This window comes from Chelonia mydas, chromosome 1 (assembly GCF_015237465.2).
Source record: "Chelonia mydas isolate rCheMyd1 chromosome 1, rCheMyd1.pri.v2, whole genome shotgun sequence".
Lineage (NCBI taxonomy): Eukaryota > Metazoa > Chordata > Testudines > Cheloniidae > Chelonia > Chelonia mydas.
In genome coordinates this window covers 37,691,247-37,714,439 of record NC_057849.1, presented here as the reverse complement: position 1 = coordinate 37,714,439, position 23,193 = coordinate 37,691,247, and the positions used below count along the sequence as shown (strand labels likewise).

Genomic DNA, 23,193 nt, shown 5'->3' with positions numbered 1-23,193 from the left:
CGGCCGTTGATTTCACGGAGGGAAGGAGGGGAGAGCAAATGAATATAAAACAAATCTGGTCTATTTCTTGTTTTGATCCACTCCATCTATCTTTTACATCTTTGGCTGGCAGCAGACAGTGCAGTAGGACTGCTAGCCATCCTCATCTCCTGCCTGCTTGCCAGAAGATGGTGCAGTAGGACTGCCGGCAGGATTAAAGAGAATGACCTGGTCGAGTCACTCCTATTTTAGTCCCTGAGCCCATGTCTGCCCAGGCGCTCCTGACCGACCTTACCGAGGTGGCCAGGAGCACCTCGGACATGATGACGATGGTTATCAGACCTATTGCACTATCTGCTGCCACAAGGCAATGGGCTGCTGCTGTGTAGCAATGTAGTACCGCGTCTGCCAGCACTCAGGAGACGTACGGTTACAGTGAGCTGAGCGGGCTCCATGCTTGCCGTGGTATGGCGTCTGCACACGTAACTCAGGATAAAAGGCACAAAACGATTGTCTGCCATTGCTTTCACGGAGGGAAGGCCTGACGACATGTACCCAGAACAACCCACGACAATGTTTTTGCCCCATTAGGCATTGGGATCTCAACCCAGAATTCCAGTGGGTGGCGGAGACTGCGGGAACTGTGGGATAGCTACCCACAGTGCAACGCTCCGGAAGTCGACGCTAGCCTCGGTACTGTGGAAGCACTCCACCAAATTAATGCGCTTAATGCGCTTAGAGCATTTTGTGTGGGGACACACACAATCGATTATATAAAAATGATTTCTAAAAAACCGACTTCTATAAATTTGACCTAATTTCGTAGTGTAGACATACCCTAAGACATTAAATGAAAATCTGCAAGCCACAAGTATGTAATGTGAAACGTTACAACCTACATTCACAGAGTAGACCTATCATGAAGATAATTGTATTAAATCAATTTTGATCTGTGATACTAATCTGAGATCACCTGAGATCATTCACCAAAGGAGCTCCTGCATGTGGGGATGGGGGTTGGGCTGACAAGTAAGACCTCTCTCCCTTTCCCTGCATTTGAATTTTGCAATTTAGCATGAAGGGCTCTGAGGCACAACAGACTGATCACGTCATATCATTTGGAGAGGAGGGGTAGAAGCAAAGGTGCAGAAGGAGAAGAGGCAGGGCTCCCTGTGTTCCTCTTGTTAAAATCCCAGCAGAATATGGCACATAAGGCAGAGGAAGTAGCAGTACAAGGTAGAGGGTTCTAGTGCACCCTGCAGCGAAGTGCCCTATCCAGATGTTTATGTTTAAATCTGCCACTTTTCCTTCTCCATTAAATATCTGTCTCCTGATGATTTGGGTGCATTTTGTCCATGTTCTTCCACCAAGACCCTTGCCAACATTTAAAGAGAATGCGGTAAGATTCTGTTCTCCATTGCTCTCTGAGATAATCTTGGAAGGAGATCCAAAAGCCTCACACACTTACAGGAGTGGAATTCCTCTGGGACTTGCAAATGTGTTGGCAGGAGGAAAAAAGGTGGTGGAAAAAACAGATTCATATTTACTATCTTGATGCTGATGCCAATCTGCATATAATGCTTTGAAATTATTCAGCAGTAATTCATTCCTGTGAAAGAGAGTCTACAACGAGTGAAAGCCAGGATGTCACTCCTATATTAAAAGGAGATGGCCAGACCACAATTTAGTGTTCTTCCTGGATAACATTCCACTCCCTTTAGCTTAGGCCAATGACTTGACCTTGTCACTCATTCTTACCTAAAGGGGGGAAAAAACCACAAAGTATCAGCCTTGATACACTTACCATCTTATTCGGTCTGCAGGACACACACAGAATTGATGGCCAAGTATACACAGAAGTTACTAACACCATCCTCAATCAAACCCTCAACACTTGTCAGACATTTTAATTAAGCAGAGTATGACAATCTCAATACAACCTGCCGAGAACATGAACATAGTGAGATCACTGCCTAACGCTTAGCAAGACTGCTCTCAGAATGACTGAGCATCAATAAGTTTCAGTTGCACGAGCCAAAAACTTATGTACTGAATGGTAGCTGAGTTCTGTGGTTCCGTTTTAATAGTTAACACAAGCCCTGCAAAAGGTCATTGTCACTATGGGGCTGTTACAAGGGTGTCTGGGGACATCTGACCCTGAACTCCTATTCTGGTTCTTCAATCTCCCTGCTCCCTAGTGCTGCTGCCAGCTAATGCTCAGCCTCTTTCTGGAGAATGATGATGCCTTCTTAAAGGACCAGTCTTCATTATCTGTATTATGACAAGAAAATCGTATCTGGAGTTCTGTAGAGCTACTCTCTGTACAAACACACAATAAGACAGTCCATACTGCAAAGAACCAATAATCTAAATAATCAAGAGGTGACGTAAGTTTCCTGAAATCACACAGTAGGTCAGGGACTGAGGCAGGAAATAAAACTATCTGGACTCCGGGTCCAGTCTCTTCTCTCCCTGAGATCTCTCTGAGCCCCCATGGAAAATTCTTCAAAGGTTCATGTTTTCATAACTATTTCATATTTCAACAATCGTTCTTAAAACCACTTTCTCGCAGCACTAGAAACCTGGCATTGTGCTAAGCCATGAGAACTAGAATGCTTAACTCACTAAACAGAGCAAGCAGCAGAAGAGAAATTTCCAAAGTGGTTTCATTGCAGCTAACCCTGCTGTTCCTTGGGATCTTTAATAACCACAAATTGTCAGGACCTTGGATTTTAGGTCTCATCTGAAGTTTAAAAGACTTTTTTTTAAAAAAGGGTCCTATGATAGACTATCAAAATGTAGTGTCTTAGTTTTTGCTTCTAGTAATGTGCAACATATATATTAATGGTAATAATAGCAGTATATTTATGTTAATAATACATTTACTAACATCTCAGTACTTTCCACCTTTTTGTCTTCTTTGATTATGTACGTAACACAGTGTACAGTCAGCCAGCCAAAAGACAAAGCAACTGCCCATTTATTTCTGGCGTAGTAAATAAAAGTATGACAGGATACTGTGATATTATCAGTACTAAGTGCTGCTAAAACACTTTCCTCAAATTAAAACATAGCAATTATAAATTAATCTCTTGGATTTATCTACATTCATTTTTAAGAGTGAATTTCACAACTGAATTACATGCATGCTGGTGAGAAAAAAAAGGTGAAGACATGCCAATTACTCTTCGACATAACGGACTTATAGCTGTGAAGTGATTACAAAAGCCTAGTTCAGGTCTTTCATTTGATCCTGGCAGCTGGTGCGCTTAAAGCAGATTAAAGGTCACATGTACTGAACTTTTCCTAAAAATAGCTTTAGTCCGCAGGCAAGACAATAGGTAGACAATGCACATCAGTGACTGGATCCCCAGAGACCACAAGCAACCGCTGGGCAGACCCAAAATGCCCTGCGCTGATCCCATGACAAAACTCTTTGGCCAGAAATGGAAAGAACTCGCAACAAAACGGAATGGTGTGGCGTCAACTTGCATTCGTGGAGGGATAGACAAGGACAAGCCGGACAAAGGTGAGCTTTAAGAAATGAGGAATCTTCCTGATAAACTAGTTCCTTTTGTGAGTGAACATTTATGCATTCATTATTGGTGGAGCTGGTAGCACTGCCTATGGTAAGGTTGCCCAACAAAATGCAGCTGTTGGGTTGCCTTAGTAAAAAGTTTGGAAATCACTGGTCCACAAGACATATTGTAAAAGGTAGTGTCCATAGTATGTAAGCACGAGAACCCCGATCTAAGCAGCACATATGTTTTTAAACTGCAATTCCTTTTTCAACAGTGTATGTCTGTTTTTTTTCCCTAGTATTTTAAATCTGAGAGTCCACACAGGGCTGCTTGAGCCTGACCTCGTGTGAACTGGAAAAGCTTCAGATGCTGTTGCTTCCTCTGTGAAATTTTCTGGACTAGGGGACATTCTAAATTAATTCCTCAGGATCCTGACAGCCTGGCTGGACCTACCATCTTTATACATTATCTGCTACTTCCTTTCACTTTCCAGACTGAGAATCCAGGCTCCAAGTTGTCAGCCTATCCCACTGTGTCCAGGTTCCTTCCCCACTCTGAACTCTAGGGTACAGATGTGGGGACCTGCATGAAAACCTCCTAAGCTTACTTTTTACCAGCTTAGGTTAAAACTTCCCCAAGGTACAAACTATTTTACCCTTTGCCCTTGGACTTCCACTGCCACCACCAAACTTTATCTGGGTTCCTGAAAAAATGTAGTTTGGACACGTCTTTCCCCCCAAAATCCTCCTAACCCTTGCACCCCACTTCCTGGGAAAGGTTTGGTAAAAATCCTCACCAATTTGCATAGGTGACCACAGACCCAAACCCTTGGATCTTAGAACAATGAAAAAGCATTCAGTTTCCTCACAAGAAGACTTTTAATAGAAGTAAAAAAGAATCACCTCTGTAAAATCAGGATGGTGAATACCTTACAGGGTAATTAGATTCAAAACATAGAGAATCCCTCTAGGCAAAACCTTAAGTTACCAAAAAGACACAGTCAGAAATATTCATTCTATTCAGCACAGCTATTTTCTCAGCCATTTAAAGAAATCATAATCTAATGCATATCTTACTAAGTTCTAAGACTCCATTCCTGTTCTGTCCCCGGCAAAAGCATCATACAGACAGACACAGACCCTTTGTTTTTCTCCCTCCTCCCAGCTTTTGAAAGTATCTTGTCTCCTCACTGGTCATTTTGGTCAGGTGCCAGTGAGGTTACCTTTAGCTTCTTAACCCTTTACAGGTGAGAGGATTTTTCCTCTGGCCAGGAGGGATTTTAAAGGGGTTTACCCTTCCCTTTATATTTATGACACACTGGAAGCATTTTCTCTTCAGTAGGTCAATGCCAAGATATTCAGTGAGAGCCATGGAAAGTGACATGACTCCACTGCACACAGCACTAACAAAAAACATCCCTTGTGTACTTAAAACTAAAACTTTTGCTTATGCAACAGAGCTATGCCTGTTTTAGAAGCTACTGCACAGATGGTGGTTGCAACAGACTTATAAAGAAGAAACACTGTTGACAGAAAAGAAAAAAAAAAGCAGCTCACTCAAACAGTCACACCTCAGAAACAGCAGCAGACTTTCCAAGGGTAGGGGGGAAAGATTCAGGCTGAGAATAGTTTCAACGGAAGCTTCCCTCTACCTAAAACCTCCTAGAAGTACTGGCAGCACTAGAATCTTTCACAGCTAACACAGGTTTACATTCAAATACAAACAGCAGCTGGTGGGTTGCCTTAGTAAAAAGTTTGGGAATCACTGGTCCACAAGACACATTGTAAAAGGCGGTGTCCACCGTACGCAAGTGCGAGAACACCTATGCAAATTCTGGGTATTCAAATTTACTACAGTCACTAAAATAGAGAAATCCAGGACCAGAACAGCTTGCAATGTTTAAAACTTAGAAATGGATTTTAAGAGACTCCCTATGCATACACGCACACACACAGCGAAGGCCATGAGAAACAGGACTGGTGCAAATGCTTCATAGCATTTAAGATATAAACACAATACAGACCTGAGAGAAGAATAACACCACCTTACACTTTTATCCTGTAAGGTCTTCAGAGCAGGGACTGATATTTAATCGATATTGGACAGTGCCATAAATCTCTATAGCACTACATAAATAACTCAAAGTGGGTGGTAGAGCCTGCATTTTTTGTCTTTTGAAATATCATGGATTTCCTTTTTATCCCTTAAGAAGGTGCAGAATTAAAAAAGCAATACAGTATTCATAAATGTTAAATACCTTGATTAGGATCAATACTTTATTCCTATATTTACATTTTGCTAATTGTTGATTCTGTAAAGTAATTTCCCTTCCAGCCTTCCACATTTAGGCTTAAAAATATGCATATTTATATTTTAAATTGCATGCAAAAAAGTCTACTCTCTGATTTAGAAGTCCATGATGCTGAGAGCTCTCCTTTCAAGCTGTCTTTGAAGATGGAGCAATACTTAATACTCAGCATAACCAGGCTTTTCATCTTATACAGTAGAGTAATTACTTCCCACTTCAGAACAACAACATGAGTTATCATCTCAGACTTGTACTCCAAGTGCCATAGCCAGCTTGGAAAAATCTGACAGAGAACATTATGGGTTTACTCAAGGGAGTCTGATCTGTGATAACTGCCAAGAACAAATCATGACTATTCAGGCATAGCATAATGAGATACAGTATGAGAAATGACACACTTTATTGGGCTTGTACAGTATTCTGGAAAATCACTAACAGAATTTCCTCAGGTCAGCACAAGCCAAACCATACACAATACTAAATATGCCAATACAAAATTGTAACTATACATATACTATACGCTTATAACTACTTCAAAGGGTCTTCATACAATAAATTTCAATTTAAACACAGAAAATTCTTTGTGAATTTTGTAACATGAAGGCTAAATGAAACCTCACTGCAAATCTTACAGGTTGCCATGATGCATGCAGAGCCATAGGCATACACAAGCATACAATAATCAGATGACATCACATTACATCTTAAAAACTGCAACTGGCTTGATATACAGAATAAAGTGAATGCCTCTCCCAAATAATGCTCTGGGAATAGAATAAAACTGAAGAAAGAGAAAATCAGCACAGGAGAAAATAAAAACAAGTAACTTCGCATCATCAATGGGCAACAAATACATTTGTTTCCTCCACTTAGTACGGTACCACCACTAGCTGTCACACCAAAACAAAGCAAGAGTATGGGGATGAAAATGACAAGCAAATAAAATTCTTTAAAATGCTATTGTATTAGGGAAATCCTGGAAAAAATAATCAAGTAAAAAACTGTTTAATGAGAGAAAGAAGAGCAGTATTTAAATTCCAGTTCCAGAACTATAATCACTGGTCTATCAAAACAATAAAAAGCCTTACCTTCTCGCTTTTCCTCCTGGCTTCTCTTCTTGCTTCCTTTTCTCTCAGCCTTTTCTCCTATGAGAAATAACAAGATCCATTATAATTTTAAAGTCATACTCCCATTTTATCTTCAAAGAGTAAAATAATTTAAAAAGTTGAACTACCCTGTTTAACTCATTCCTACTGTGTGTGGCGGTAGAATAAAAACAATGAATACATGTCTGACTGAGGCACTACTCATTCATCTTTGTCCTGCCAGGGAAGATTAAACTTAGTGCAGATTAAAACCTTAATCATCCCAAAAAGACAACATGAATCTTTTAAGGCAGTTGTTTGCAGAGATCTTCCGGGGGTACATCAACTCCTCTAGATATTTGCCTAGGTTTACAACAAGCTATATAAAAAGCACTAGCCAAATCAGTATAAACTAAAATTTCAATACAGTGACTTGTTTATACTGCTCTATATACTGTACACTGAAATGTACGTACAATATTTACATTCCATGGTAAAAATGAGAAAGTAAGCAATTGTTCAGTAATAATGTGCTGACACACGTTTGGTTTTTTATGTCTGATTTTGTAAGCAAGTACTTTTCAAGTGAGGTAAAACTTGGGGGTACATAAGACAAAATCAGACTCCTGAAAGGGGTACAGTAGTCTGGAAAAGTTGAAAGCCACTGTTTTAAGGAATGATGCAATTAAGTATTCTGATAGTATTTTTAACAGGTTATTGCACTTAAAACACTAACATGGCACTGTCAAGTTCCATATTTATGGTTTCTCATTGACCTCACAGGAAATCGCAGTTTACAAGTAAAATGATAGTTTTCGCAACAGTGAGCAGTGCTAAAGACACCTGGGTCCTCAGTCAAGCTGTGTTCTTCCTGACCTCCACAGAACCACCATTAACAGACTCTGCAGTGGAACAGACTTACAGACTTTAAGGCCAGAAGGGTCCATCATGATCATCTAGTCTGACCTCCTGCACATTGCAGGCCATGAAACCTCACCCATCCACTCCAGCAATAGACCCCTAACCTCTGGCTGAACTACTGAAGTCCTCAAATCATGATTTAAAGATTTCAAGTTACAGAGAATCCACCATTTACTCTTGTTTAAACCTGCAAGTGACCCATGCCCAATGCTGCAGAGGAAGGCGAAACTCTCCCAGGGTTTCTCCCAATCTGACCCTGGGAAAAATTTCTTCCTGAACCTAAATACAGCAATCAGTTGGATCCTAAGCACTTTTGCAAGACCCACCAACCAGATACCTGGGAAAGAATTCTCTGTAGTTACTCAGAGCCCTCTCCAACTAGTGTCCCATCACCAGCAAGCATAGATTGGCTACATGCCATCATAGGCAGTTTCATCATACTATCCCCGCCATAAACTTATCAAGCTCAGTTTTGAAGCCAGTTAGGTTTTTCACCCCTACTGCTTCCAGCACTTCTAATTTCTTTACAGTCTACCTCATCATTAATATACAATGCTACTTCATCCCTTTACCTTTATTTCTGTAATTCCTGAACAGCACATACCCGTCAATACCTGTACTCCAGTCATGACTACTATTCCACCATGTGTCTGTTACCCTTGTTTCACTTCCTGAATCAGTAGTTCTAGTTCCTCCATTTTGTTACCCAGCTCCTTGCACTGGTGTACGAACATCTTAGTTATTTCTGCTTGACTTCACCCAGATTCCTCGCCCGATTTGGGTACAGTTATTCTACTGCCAGTATCGCCTGCCTGTTTGCATCATTGGTTTGGGCACTATTTTTCCTCCTAATGTCCATTCTCCTACCCACTGTTCTTCCTTTCTCATTTGCTGTATTCTCTTTTTCTTGATTTTCCCAGCATTAACGATTGTGTTGCTGCATGAGCCAAAATAAAATACAGCTCCTCCTTCCACAGATGAACTGGCTCTGCAATGCCAGCAGGAGTGAAGCAGCAGTGAAATTCAGTCAACAAAACAAGTAACTATGACTCTGACCACAAACAGGGAGCAGACAAATTGAGCCAGATGGTGCTCTTTGCTGGTAATTTTTTAATATGTCTAGTTTGTTTATTTTTAACCAGCATGAGGAATACATCCAAATCAGGTTTTTTTTTAGTTCTTCCCACCATATAAAGTTTCTCTGATATGTCCAGTTCATGGGATAAGCACAGCAAGTGCCTTGTTTCTGGACTAGAGCCTTGCAACCTGACCCAAAGCAGCGGGACCCAACTACAAGTGTCGGATTCAGGTCAAGCCAGATCTGAAAACCACCTAATCTGCTCAGGTAGGCTCAGATCACCTTTGCCTACCTGTAGGGTCGACATGGCAGTTGCTACATGCCTTGCTCCTGCTGGCCGTGACCATCCCGCTGTGTTCTGTATGCCGCGGAGTGAGCATGTTGATGAGTTGCAGCACCTCTCGCTCCACCGCACAGCAAGGTCAGCAGGATCAGAGACTGCAGCTGCCACCTCACTGACTCCACAGGCCAGAGATAACCAGAGATGGTTCGCAGGCACAGGGAGCAGTAACCCCCAAGGATGAAGCGGCAGCAGTGTCACTGACCCAGGTTTGGGGGGAAATGTCGGGTTGGGTCTGAAAATTACTTGACATTCTCGGGTTGCAGTGGGGTTGGGCTTTAAAATTAGGCCCAAGTAGACCTCTACTCTGTAGTATGAAAGCCTATACTGACCAGTTTGGGTAAGACACTAAGGGTATGTCTAGACAGCATTTTTAAGTGAGCCTCCCAACCAGGGCTGACAGACTTCAGCTAGCAAGGTTCACGCTAATGCTCTGAAAATAGCTGTACAGACGGCCCATGGCAGTTGCAGCTCAGGTTGGAGTTCAGGCTCTGAAGCCTACCCCCCTCCCAAAACTTTAGAGGCCAACCTCCAACCCAAGCCTCCATTTCAGAGTGCTGTCTGTAGAGATATGTTTGTTGAAATTATAATTTATAGACGCTCCCTCATAAGGGACCGTATTATGAGCATAGGAATTTGGAAGGAGATGTGCCCTGGAGGCGGGGGTTGCTTCTGCCACTCACAGCAGAATGGCTGTGTGCAACAGTTCACCTGAGACGCTCTCCTGTTTGTTTTATTAAAGTTTTATTCCCTTCTCACTCACTGGTTTGTTACACTATTTTTAGAGGGCTACTGTGAAATGTGCTACTGCGCGCTGTGCTAGCTCCAGTTTGTCGACCCAGGCCGGGAGGCTTGTGCCAGAAAGCTGTGTAGACATCCCTAAGGCCTGGCCAAATATTTTATTGGAATAACTCTGTTGGTCAGAGGTGCAACTCTTTTTTTCTTCTGACAATGATACGCCAGTCAAAGCCCTAGTAGAGATGCTGGTATACTGGCATAGACGAACTTGTGACAGCATAGTTTATTTCACTTACCTGTACTGGCACCAGCACTTTTATACGGGTATAACTGTGCTGGCTGGCATAGCGAAAGAGGCAAAACTTTTAAATAGCGAGAAGGCCAAACCTGGAAGTTCCTGCCACAAATGAGAACATGAAAGCTCCTGCAGTCCTGGTGCTGTGCCACATCAGGCCAGAGCGATCCCCATCAAATAAGAGAAAAGATTCTTTTAAAAACTGAAAATGAGGTAAGAGTTTGATGCTCCTGATTCATGCCCTCTCTACGTTGGAACTTGAAAGAGCTGGCTATTTGTTCTTTTTTATTATTATTAAGGTGGGGAGGAGGAAAAAACCATAGAAAACCTCCTGCTTATGCAGGGAAAGGTAAATCACTAACATACTGTATATTGTCAACCAAACTGATCTGTCAAATGGATGGAGTATTTGAAGAATAATTTTGCCGTCACCAAAACCTTTATGGTTAGAATGCTGCAACACTTTTACCATTTGTCACAGTTTCACGGTTAACTGCCAGTTATTCCCCATTTCGTAGTTGTGCGTTTGATTTTTCTTTCCTAAATGTAGCTGAAGCTTACCAAGCCATCCACCTACCTCTGTATCGGTGACCTGTCCTCTCCATTATTTACCACTCCCTCCATTTTTGTATCATGATGTTTTTCTCTTCCATGTGATTAATAAAAACATTAAACAGCATAGGACCAAGAATCAATCCCTGCGGGACCCCACTGGAACACATCTATTTGATGGCGATTCCCCATTAACAAGTAAATTTTGAGACCTATTAGTTAGCCAGCTTTTAATCCATTTAATGTGTGCCACGTTCATTTTATAGCTTTCTAGTTTTGTACTCAAAACGTCATGTGGTACCAAGTCAAACCCCTTATCAAAGTCTAAGTAAATTACATCAACATTATCTTTATCAACCAAACTTGTAATCTCAAAAAAAAAAAAAAAAATCACGTTAGTTTGACAGGATCTATTTTCCATAAACCCATATTGATTTCCATTAATTCTATCACCCTCCTTTAATTCTTTATTAATTGAGTCGCGTATCATTAATTGAGCCGCTCTATTATCTTGCCCAGGATCCATGTCAGACTGACAGGCCTATAATTACCTGTTTTACCTTTAGTCTCAGAAATCCATCTTGTATTCTTTATGTGTCATGCATTTTACAGAAAGAAAATGAGACCTGTTTAAGAGTTTTAAGAAGTGGGACTATTTCTTGAAGTCTTAGAGGGATTTTAAATTTGTTAGTAATAATTTTCTTCTACGGACACTGGGATAGTAGGATTCATGGTAACTGGGGAACTCAGTTTTACCACAGGAGGGAAACGGAAGTAAAGGCAATTGTTGAGGAGGCTCACTCCATTCACAGATGAGCAAGAGAACCAAGAGAAGGAGCTTTATGCAAGGTGTGGGGGTGTGGGGGGGGAGGGAGAAGGTTTGGGGACCTTATGCAAATAGCTAATTCAGGGAGCAGTTTTCAAACAGGATACTGACGCCAGCACTGAATTATATCATCATAGTAGGGACCATGATTCAATACACCCTAATAATTAGTGTATACAGTGGTATTTATGATAAAGTCTTGGCTTCTTCCAAATTTTTTGCAATATGAAATACAACAGAAAATGTTTCCTCTGTTAAATATAAACTTTCTAAAATTTTAAATTTTGCAGTTATCTGAATTACTTATCCATTAAAAAAATCAACCATGTTAATTTATTATATGCAGAAAGCCCAATAATATTATAGACTTGGGTAAAGAAAGGAGGAAACCACTGGAAAAACCCACATAAGTGAATTCTAAAACTAATCCAGAAGGAGCAGAGCAGATTTTCTACCTTTCGCCCTTCCCCATCAGTTCTGCAGCAGTATATGTTATTTCTTGCTTTTCCAGCAACCCAACTCTGTGGTTCTTTTCAATATCAGTATTTTTCATAGGCAGAACTTGCTACGAAGCACGTATTAAGTTTTCCACCTTTTCCAGTCCTATTTCCAAACTATTTTGTTATGCATTCCTGGCTCTGGCATGTCACTTTCTCAGTTCTATGATAACATTACCTGCTCCCTTTAAAATGTTACCTTGAAAAGAAGGTGGAAGAGACTAGAGTGATATTAACAGGGAGCTGGGAAAGTGAGATGACTGATATTCCACAGCAGGACAGAAGAGTTTTGAAAATGAACAGCATCGACGTTTCAAGAGAGGAAAATTCTACTGTATACGGAAGAGACAGCGGCTCAACATTGGCCACAGAATCAGGTTGAGATGAAAGCAGAAGTTCATATTCAAGGGAGCTATAGCAGTAGAATGCAAAGAAAGGGCTGAGAAGGCACAGGGTTGAGATAATGCATTAGAGAGGACAGATGACAACATAATGTATAGGATACTTTATAAAAACAGTGGAGAGGGAAAAGGATAGCATCATTAGTAGGAGTGGAATTAGAAGTCAGAGGGAGCAGAAGATAAAAGCAATAGCATGCAAAACTAGAGGGGAAGCTTTGTATGAAGAGAACTGGTGCCATCAGCACCTTAACAAGTATTGGAAATATAATTTTACTTTGTGGGAAAAAGTAAGGAATCCGTTCCTCTTTGACAGATGAGGGAAATAGACGGACAAGATTATTAATTTAGGCCTCAGTTCAGGAAAGCATCCTTATTCAGGACAGTGCTTAAGCACACACTTAACTTTAAGTATCTGAATAAATTCCATGAAAGTCAACTATGCTGTCCTGAGTAGCAATGTAATGCTTTTCTGAATCAGGGCCATATCTGAGATTGAGGGCCCATTCTTCTCGGCACAGAGCAAGAAACAGTCTCTTCTGCAAAGAGCTACTCTAAATGATAAGACAACGGGTGGGAGAAAGTAAACAATACCAGTATTATACAACAGTGAAGACAGACAGAAATGAAATAACTTGTCTAAAGTGACAAAGGAACTCTATGGCAGGAGCCAGAAAATGGAATCCAGATCTTCTAAATCCCAGTATGGTGTTTTAACCCACAAGACCTCCCTTCCTTGCATTTAAATTACATTCTGCTAGAAAGGAAGAATGGAAGGACGGGAATAGACGTGGACAACATATTGTAAGATAGCTGGAAAAGGCAATCAAGCAAATGTAGATTTAGCCAATGATAATCAAATTTATTCCATGTCAGTTAATTCTCATTTTATAGATAAGCCTGTATCTGTAGAGATTCATGAATCACTAAGGTCTCTGACACTTTAATTTTTAGAATTTTCTACAAGCAGCAGAAGAATCCGGATTTTCTTGGAGTTTGCATTTTCATAATACATAGTAAGAATGCAAGGTTCTATCATGCTATAAATCATTACTTGGAAGACTAGCATATAATTCAGCAATGAACATCAAATTTATTAGTAGCAGGAAAACAGAAAATTACGTTTCAATGTACAAATACTTCATTACATATGCTCCTGGCCTACTAGCTGACTTCTTATCTGATACAGCTCTACAGTTCCCTAATATTGCAAATTTCGAACTGAAAAGGCATACATAAAGGCAGATCCTGTTATTGAGTATGGCATTCATTTTTTATTGCCAATATCTGTACATCATAACTTCATAACACAGCAGCATGAGATTGTCAGTTAAAGCTGCAGAGCATCACAATTTGATTCAAAAACTTTCTCCCCAATAGTGGTTGTAGAAATCATGTCTCCCTGGAGTCTCCATTTGTACCCAACTGCTTGCCCCTTATAGGGTAAACTTTTATTCCAGATGAGGAGCTTATACAAACACTAGGTCATGTCTACACTTGCCATTTAAGCGCAAAAGCGCAAAAAGTCCCTCAGAAGTTTCACCATAAACAGAAAACCACCTCCTCGAGAGGCGTACAGTTCTTGCCAGTGATACTTTTGCAGTGATGTGCAAGTGAAGACACGTTCTTCCAGTTTACACAGCTTTTATCCTCCGGAGGAGATCCCACAGTGCCTAGGTGACCACTCTGGCCAGAAGCTCTGCTGCTCTGACGCCAGCAAACAGACGTCTGCCCCTCCCCCTATAAAGCCCTGGGAACTTTGAAACTCCCCTTCCTATTTTCTTGGGAAGTGCTCACTTATCTGGCCAGGTGACAATGACTGCTCCACAGAGCAAAGGATCCCCTGCTTGGAACAATGCTGAGCTATTGGACTTGATCCGTGTTTGGGGAGAGGAGGCTGTGCAGGGAGGCAGGATGCCCCACGATCACCCCTTCCCACAAGACCTATCCTCAAAATGGAGAGAGCTGCACTGTGGGATAGCTGCCCTCAGTGCACTGCTCTCATCGGCGATGGAAGTGCTGCAAACGCGAACACGATCTGACGCCTGTGGAAGTAAGTGAGAACACAAACCTGCACTTTTCTTTTACTGGTTCCCGATCACCGGTGAAACTGACGGCGCAAAAACTCTGCCAGTGTAGACACAGCCTAAGTTTCCAGCAAGCAGGGGTGCAAATCGACCCTGAACTAGCTTGCCTCACATTAAGTGTCTGTGTCCTGCTGACGAATACTAAATGTTCCCTAGTGCACTTTAATAAACTCCTGTCTCAAGGTGAGGTGGATCAAGCGCACTGTGGAAATTTTAGCATGTGGCAGCAAGGTCCACACAGCAGGCTAGTGTCGGGGAGGGTCGTGTCCCAGCAGGCCGTGAACCACCTTTGTTTAGAAAAGCCTGAGGCGTGTTAGTTTCCTTTTCAGACAGTCAACACAGAATCAATCATAGGCTTAACTGGAAAGCAAAGCAAGACCCTGCTCTTTTCTTCCCAGCCTGCGCTTCCAGTCCCTGCATTCCTGGAGTAAGAAATTCAGCCCTAAACCAAGAGTGGCCAACATGTGACCTACATACTGGAATAGGGTTATCAGATAGCAACTGTGAAAAAATGGGACCAGGGGTAGGGCGGTAATAGGTGCCCATATAAGAAAAAGTCCCAAAAAACAGGACTGTCCCTTTAAAAACAGGACAGATGGTAACCCAATCCTGGAGCAGCCTGCATGGAACTTGGTAGAAGGCGCATAGGTTGCAGAAGAGAAGAATTTGGAGAATGCAACAGGAAGTCGGTGTGACAATCAGGGTCCAAACACCCGCAAGGGAGAACAGGGGGGCCAAAACTACAAAGAGTAAGCAGTTGAATCAACTGGTTGTATACAATGTCATTGTGTATAAATATATATCAAGTAAGGCCTTTTATGAAAGCCTGTAATGTTCTGAACTTTATGGTCATTAGGATATACATATATAGGTTATACCTATGAATATATGTATATATACGTGCATATAAATATATGTAAGTATATATGTATAGAACACAGTAATAGTAATTAGGGTATGTCTACACTTAAAATGCACTTCAGTGTAGACACTACTTACGATGAGGGGTAGGGTTCTCCTATTGTGTAGGTAATCTACCTCCCAGAGAGGCGGTAACTAGGTTGACGGAAGAATTCTTCTGTTGACCTAGTGCTGGTCTACACCAGGAGTTTTAGGTTGCTACAGCTACGTCTCTCAGGGTGTGGAGTAGCTATATCGAAATAAATCCCCCCCTGCAGGGACAGGAAGGGTTCTCCTGTCGCTGTAGGTAATCCACCTCCCCAAGAGGCGGTAGCTAGGCTGATGAATGAATTCTTCCATTGACCTAGCGCTGTCTACACTGGGGGTTAGGATGGCTTAATAATGTCTGAGGAGTGTGGATTTTTCAGACCCCTGAAAGACAACTATGCCGATATAACTTTTCAGTGTACATCAGCCCTAGGCTACAACTACAGCCATGTAGAGAAGCAATCAGACAGGGAGGAGCACTTCCTGGGTAATTGTGTACACAAAACCAACTCAAAGCGCCTAGCATTGTATAACCCAGAGAAAGACAGTGGTGGACTATTAACGGTAATGGAAAAACACTGAAAAGAAAACCCCAGTCTTGGAAAATTAAGCAAGGAGGGAGTTTCCCCTGCTCTGTGGCATGGTCTACACAATAAAGTTAAGTCGATGTAAGCCAACTTGTGACAACCTTGTTGTGCAAGTATCTACACTTACATTCGTGGGAGACAACTTTAAGTGCGCTGTTATGCTGACATAGTAACATCAGCTCCCCGAGAGGCATTGAGCCACAGTTGATGTACGCAGGTTGATGCTGCTCAAGTGTAGACAGCTTTGATCCCAACAAACAGTTCAGATGAGACACACTACATGGTGTGCAAGTATGAATGGGAAGTGGCATATGAATTTTGCAGTGGCCTTTTTCTTTCTTTTTTTTTTTTTTTTAAGAAGGTTGAAATGCAAGCAATGCATTCTGAGGAGAGAGCTGAAAGGAGTAATAGAAGTTGCTAGGTGCACAAAAAGAGTAAAACTGTGCCAAGTGTCAGGGACACCATGGAAGAAGGCACACAAGGAAAAACTTGAGAAGGAAACACCTGGAGCAAAGGAAGCAAGAGGGGGAGCAGAAGGAAATAGGAGCCAAGATGTGGTCAGGGAAGTTCTGTGGAGCTCCATGAAAGCGATGAGGAGAAAGTTAAACTTGATGCAGATGGTGAGGGGGAAGGCGGTGAACAGATTTAAAGAGGAATATTTTAGCTACAGCATTTTGGATAAACGGAGTTGAAAGGCCAGAGAGGGAAAAGTGGTAATCAAGGCAGGAGGAGACCAACGCACAGGGAAGGATTACAACTGTTAGGTCATCTTCTTGTAAAAAGATGTCAAGAGGAAGAATTGATAGGATTTAGTAACAGCCGTATTAGGGGGAGAGAAGTCAACACTAACACTGGGTGACAGGGAAAAAAGTGGAATCATTAACATCAATGGAGAAGGCAGGGTTCACTTTGTGGGGTTGAGTTATAACTGGCGGTGGGACACAAAGACAGGTGTCAGAGGTGTAATACTGTAAGGGAGAAGAAATTACAGAGCCATAAGTGATGGGTTTAAAAACTAGTTGTAGGAGATATCGGAGTGGTAGAGAGAAACTAAATACTTGCGACAGACAGCCTCAATTTCCTCCTGGGGGAAAAAAAACCTGGCAAGATCCTGCATAGACTGGGAAGAAGTGGGAGGGCCACATTGTCAAAGATAGAGAAAAGCCACTAGGAATCAAAGATACAAAAGTCAGGAAAGGATGAGAAACCAAACTGTTTTAGCAAGGAAGATGGCTGAACTGAAGGAAAAGAAGAAAAATTTGCAGAGAAGGCTGTTTGCATTTTCTACAAAAGTGCTTAGCTACACAGGAGCAAATGAGACAGCAGCTATGGTTGGAGACTGGCAGAAAAGACAAATGGTGGGAGAGAAGCAAAAATAATAAATAAATATAAATAATAATAAATAATAATAATAATAATGAAAAGACTGAAGGAGAGAAGAGGGACTCTGAAATCAACAGAAGGGAGGGATGTCAGTGAGGGAAGAAAAGTACTGAAAAGTGCAGAGATGTTGATTGATTTGTGGTAGCGAAAAAACTATATTTTAAAGAAGGACAAGAATATACAATTTCAGCAAGCATTAAACTGCACAAGTGAGCCAATGAATGCCTAGATGCAGTAGGACTGCAATTTCAAATGGAGTTTTATCCGATTAAAGACTGCACAATGAAGCCCTCCAAAAAGAGTCCGGGTACTCTCTCTGGACATTGCCCTCTCTAATTTTATTATTTGTTACATACTTTTGTTCATGTTTTGTGAACAAAATTACAGTAATTACACTTGTTCAAAATAAAATTTAATTTCCCATCTGCTCTCTAAAATACAAACAGTATATTCAGTCTTTCCATCCTTTGTTGCATGTCCTGGGTTCAATGCACGTCATTTGCAGGACACCAAAGACATTTTGAAATTTTTCGGTTTATTTGCATTTTTATGTGGTCTTTACTTTGGGTCTAGCAGCCTTAAAAAGAGTAAATTTGTCCATATTTCCCAAATACTGCTGTATATTTTTTATTTAGGTGATTGCTATACAAGTAATTCTTCCAAAACATTCCGCACAATATTGGTCTCATTTTAATCATCCCATAGTTCTTTTATATTGTACCCAAGCTGGAGGCATAGCAACAAATTGCGTCTTACTGAAAGTCTTCCAAAAAAACAGCAGCATCCATTCTTCCACAGTTAACATCGGTACAGTACTTTAGGATGAATCATATGTTTTCCAAGAGAGTTATTACTTGCAACTCTGCTCTGTATTGTTAAAAAACATGATTGGTTCTTTATTGGCTTGACCTCCGCACTAAGAAGTCATCTAGTAGGGGCTATCTCAGACAATTTCAGTGACAATATGCATATGGTGATTTTAACTAATATACAAAGACAATGTTATTTTATCCTCTAAAACTTATACTATCCTTTGAACCTCATCTTCATCCCACAATATTTATCTTTCCCCCATGATTAATCTCATGCTTCTGCAATATCAGGAAAGTATGTTGCATCACTCAGAAAATTTTTGAAGAGCAGCTCTGAAATTGTAATATGGTACTCCCCTTAGTCAGTGTTATGTTTCCCTGGTGATCATGCTCTATATTTCATTCTTAGACTTTCTATCTTCTACAGAGGTAATAAATACTTTCAATAAATCACAAATACAAATTAACACCAGCACCATTTGTTTAGATTTTGCCTTTTGTATAAGTTTTCTGCTAAATATTGCACAGACCAGAAAGATCAACAGAGTATATATTTATCACACAAGATTACTAAGAGCAAAGCACAGTAACTCCTCACTTAATGTCCTCCCGCTTAATGCTGTTTAAAAGTTACGTCGCTGCTCAATTAGGGAACGTGCTCGTTTAAAGTTGTGCAATGCTCCCTTATAATGTCGTTTGGCTGCCTGCTCTGTCCACTGCTTGTAAGATTTTGTGGAAGAGCAGTGAATTTACAAGGGAGCATTGCACAAGTTCCTCTTCTCCGCCTCCTCCCCTCCCTCCCAGCGCTTCCCCCACTGCCAAACAGCTGTTTGGTGGCGCTTAGGACTTTCTTGGCAGGAGGGAAGGAGCGGGGATGTGGCGTGCTTCGGAGAGGAGGTGGAGTGGGGACGGGAAGAGGCGGGCCTGGAGCATTCCTGGAAAAGTCGGTGCCTGTTCTTCTCCAGGTAAGCTGCCACTGCTGCTGCGAAGGTGCTTCCTAGCGCCCTTGCCTGCAGTGGGCTGTGCCTGTGTGGAGTAAACCAGGGGCACTTCCCAACCACAGTACAGTACATAATGCCTTTTTTCTGCCCCAAAACAACGCCCCCGCATTTACATTAAATCTTATAGGAAAACTGGATTCGTTTAACATCGTTTCATTTAAAGTTGCATTTTTCAGGAACATAACTACAATGTTAAGTGAGAAGTTACTGTATGGTCTTGGGCATAAGGATAAATCTATTCAGTTATGCACTGAGAGTTATTAGTGGAAATGAACATACCACCACCACTACAAGAAAACTGGCAGTAAAGTGGTTCGCTGTCCTCATCACTTCAGTGGTAATATGTATATGTGCTCAAATATGCATAAATTCTCTCTCTATATGTTTTGCAAATAGTGTCTAGAAAAATAAACTCATTTTTCAACACAAAATTCCCATCCTTTTCTTTTTATTAGCTTAGAAATAGAAAATGGGGGGAGACTTAAAACTGTCCTAATGACACATTGGATTTGTAGGATTTCCGCATCAGTTGATATGGGACCTAAATGTGATACGAAAAGTGAGCTTCATGGTCAAAGTTATACAAAGATGACTTTTTTTAATACACATTTTATTTTTCACCTCCCTCCCAATAACTAAAGCTTTGCATTATATATGTGCTGCTAAATACATTTTTTATAAACCTTCAACTTAGTCATGTTTGATACATTTCATTTAATTTTATTCACTGGCTTTTAATAGTCAATCCCTATTGAATTACTCTTCTGTCAAGGTGCATCCCAGAGTTCCTAAACTATTTGTCTCTGCAGCACACACCTAAACCAAGACGAAGTCTGAATACTCAATATATTTTAGAAGCATTAGGATACCTACAAATAGGCTTGTAGATTTTGTAGCCAGCTGGTTAATATGGATGCTTGGTTACGGCCTGATCCCACATGATTGAAGTCAATAGATTTTTTAAATTGACTTCAATCCGCACAGGACTAAACTCTTAGTTATTAAGGCTCACATTCAGAAATGGACTTAACACCTGTCTAACTTTTAAGGACATCAATAGTCCCATAGAAGTCAATGCTTGAAAATTAGGCACATGGTTAAGTACCTTCCAGAACTGGGGACTACCCGATTTAAAATATGGTTTCTCCCCACTCCAATCAATGAAACAGTAAATACTTAGCACTTATAAAGCCCCTTTACATTTTCAAAGCTCTACAGAAACATTGAACAATCTGGACATCTCCTCCGTTAATTATCAAAGTATCATTACTCCAATTTTACAGACGTGGAAATTTGGGCACAGAATGTAAGTGACCTGCCTAGTAGCACACAGCACATCAGTGTCAGAGCCAGTATTAATATTCAGAAATTCCTGGCTTCCAGGATGGTGCTATAGCCACTAGACTATGCTGCATCCAGTAATTAGGTCTATGCTTGGTTCTCTATTTATCTATCCTAGACAAATACAGAACCATGCATAAACATGTAGATGTGGAGGGGTCATCATTTGTATTTCATATTTAATGTTCCTTATTGTTTTTCCAACAGCCCCTAAGTTAACATAGCCCCCAAAAGCCCAGCTTTGGACTTCAGGCAAAATGTGGGATGTGGGAGAAGAGGAGTATTCCCTAGATTATAGTAAATTTTTAAACACAAAAACTTTACTCAGAGACAGTTCAAGTTACATCAGGATACAGTCACCACTTCAGAACCTGAAAATCATGGAAATAAGTCATGGCAAAAGCCTCCTGTATCCCTGGCCACTTTCATATCACAACACTGTCAATAACACACTAACATTCCATAATGCTTTTCATAATGCCACCTCAGACACAACTGCATTAACAGATCAGCATATCTGACTGACCGCACAGTTATTCTGCTTTAACTTTGCTGAGGTTATCATTGAGGTTTTCCACCAGACAGAGTTTGAAGAAGTTGGGGTACACACTGCTTTTCAGCAGGGAAGTGAAAGCTCTATGTAGGTGCTGAAGTGTGTGATGAACAGCGCTGAAGGCAATGTTACATCCATGCTTTTCAGGTTTGGAGTTAGAGGGTGGGGGTTTTGAGGCAAACTAATCTGCCACACAACAAATTTTCTGTGCTTATTTCCCAGTTTTTACACAGGGTTGAAGTACCTTGGTGTAGAACCCCAGGATCAGGGAGGGAGGGAGGAGATAACAAATGATTAAGGCTAAGATTTTGTCATGGATATTTTTAGTAGAAGTCACAGACAGGTCATGGGCAATAAAGAAAAATTCACAGAAGCCCGTGACCTGTCCCTGATTTTTACTACAAATATCCATGATAAAATGGGAAGTGACTGGGCAGCTACAGGGTGGCTGGGAGCTCTGGGGCCCCCACCACCCATGGGGGCTCAGAGCTCCAGGGTCCCCCTAGCCCCAGCACCAGAAGGGAGCTGTAGGGTCCCCCTATCCCCTCCCCAGCGGCCAGGAGCTTTGGGCATCCTCCTGCCACTGGCACAGTGGGGAGCTGCAGGGGTCCCCTGACCCACCGCAGCAGGGGAGCTGCTGGGGTCCCCCCGCTGGCCATGGCACTGCAGGGGTTCCCCCGCTGCCCGCAGCGGTGGCTGGAGAGCTGCTGGGGTACCAGCAGTCGGGGCTGAAGTCTTGGAGGTCTTTGGAAGTCACGCATTCCGTGACTTCCACGACCTCCATGACAAACCCCTAGCCTTACAAATGACTAAAGTGTGAAACTCCTGTTTTTCAGTGTACCTTGCTACAGTTTATAGATAGCTTAAATTACAAATGTGAGCTATAGAATGTTTGCCCAAAGTGTGAATCAAATAAATTAGTTGTTTTTAAAAACAAACTTTCAAAATAACATTTCCTCATGACAGTAACCAGAAGAGTCTGAACTCTGCATTTTCATATCAATGTCCCTTGAGATATAGGAATAATTGCTAGCCTCTATCTAGTTCAGTCATTAGAGACGTACCTGACACACCCTTTCCCAGTGGATGTGTTTGCTAAATAGCAGTAGCATACAGGTACTGTCAATCAGGAGTCCTGTGTTCTACCCCTGGCACTAGGAAAAGAATGTGGTTTAGTGGTTAGAGAAGACAACAAACATTCAATCTGAAAGGCAGTATAATTTTATGTAGCCTCTCTGCTAACATATTTGTAAAATGAGTGGGCAGCTCAAACTTAACTGCCTCCTAGAATTGGGGTTCATGGCCTTGTTCAATAAGAATGGTGAGGTTCCTGAGAATATAAACCACAGTCAGTAAAAGTGAGTCTTAAACTCAGGGCCTACTTTATATTTTGCTGCAGTTTTCTCTTAAATTTCATCACTTCAATTTGGAGGAGTGAAAAAATAAGGATACTAAAAGAATTTACAAGAAATTCAATAGTTCCATAATATACAACAAATATGTAATCAAATGAAATATTTTCATCTTAAATTTTAAACATCAATACGTAAACAAAATTCAAAGGCTGTTTCCAAAGAGGTAAGATGGTAAAAGAAACCTCTAACAAATTGTAAGAGATGTCATTGACTCTCAGCTAGCAGCTATTTAAATATTTATTTTTGTCAAAACTATTCAGTACTCATTCCAGTTATTCTCATTTTATAAAATAATTAGGTATATTGCACAAAACAAAAATCACCCAGCCTCCAATCATTTACTTATAATAAACTATGTTTTTCCTATAACAAAAAATCAATGTTTATGTTTTAGTGTGTTCTGTTCATTTCTTTGCCCTCACTGCTTATTTTAAAAATGGTTCTTCAAAATAACTCAGATGAAGTAATTTTAAAAATGCAAATACATGCTAGATTAATATCATTTGCTCTCTTTTGCATTATAGAAGT

At 41.0% G+C, this 23,193-nt stretch overlaps 1 protein-coding gene across 1 annotated transcript in view; it reads right to left on the bottom strand.

Annotated features, from left to right (window-relative positions):
• DDX10 (DEAD-box helicase 10) overlaps window positions 1–23,193 on the bottom strand; it is a 321,863-nt gene that overhangs the window by 83,147 nt on the left and 215,523 nt on the right. The window contains exon 16 of the mRNA XM_037890408.2: window positions 6,897–6,953. Within this exon, the coding sequence (XP_037746336.1) occupies window positions 6,897–6,953 (57 nt within the window). The remainder of the gene's footprint in view (window positions 1–6,896; window positions 6,954–23,193) is intronic.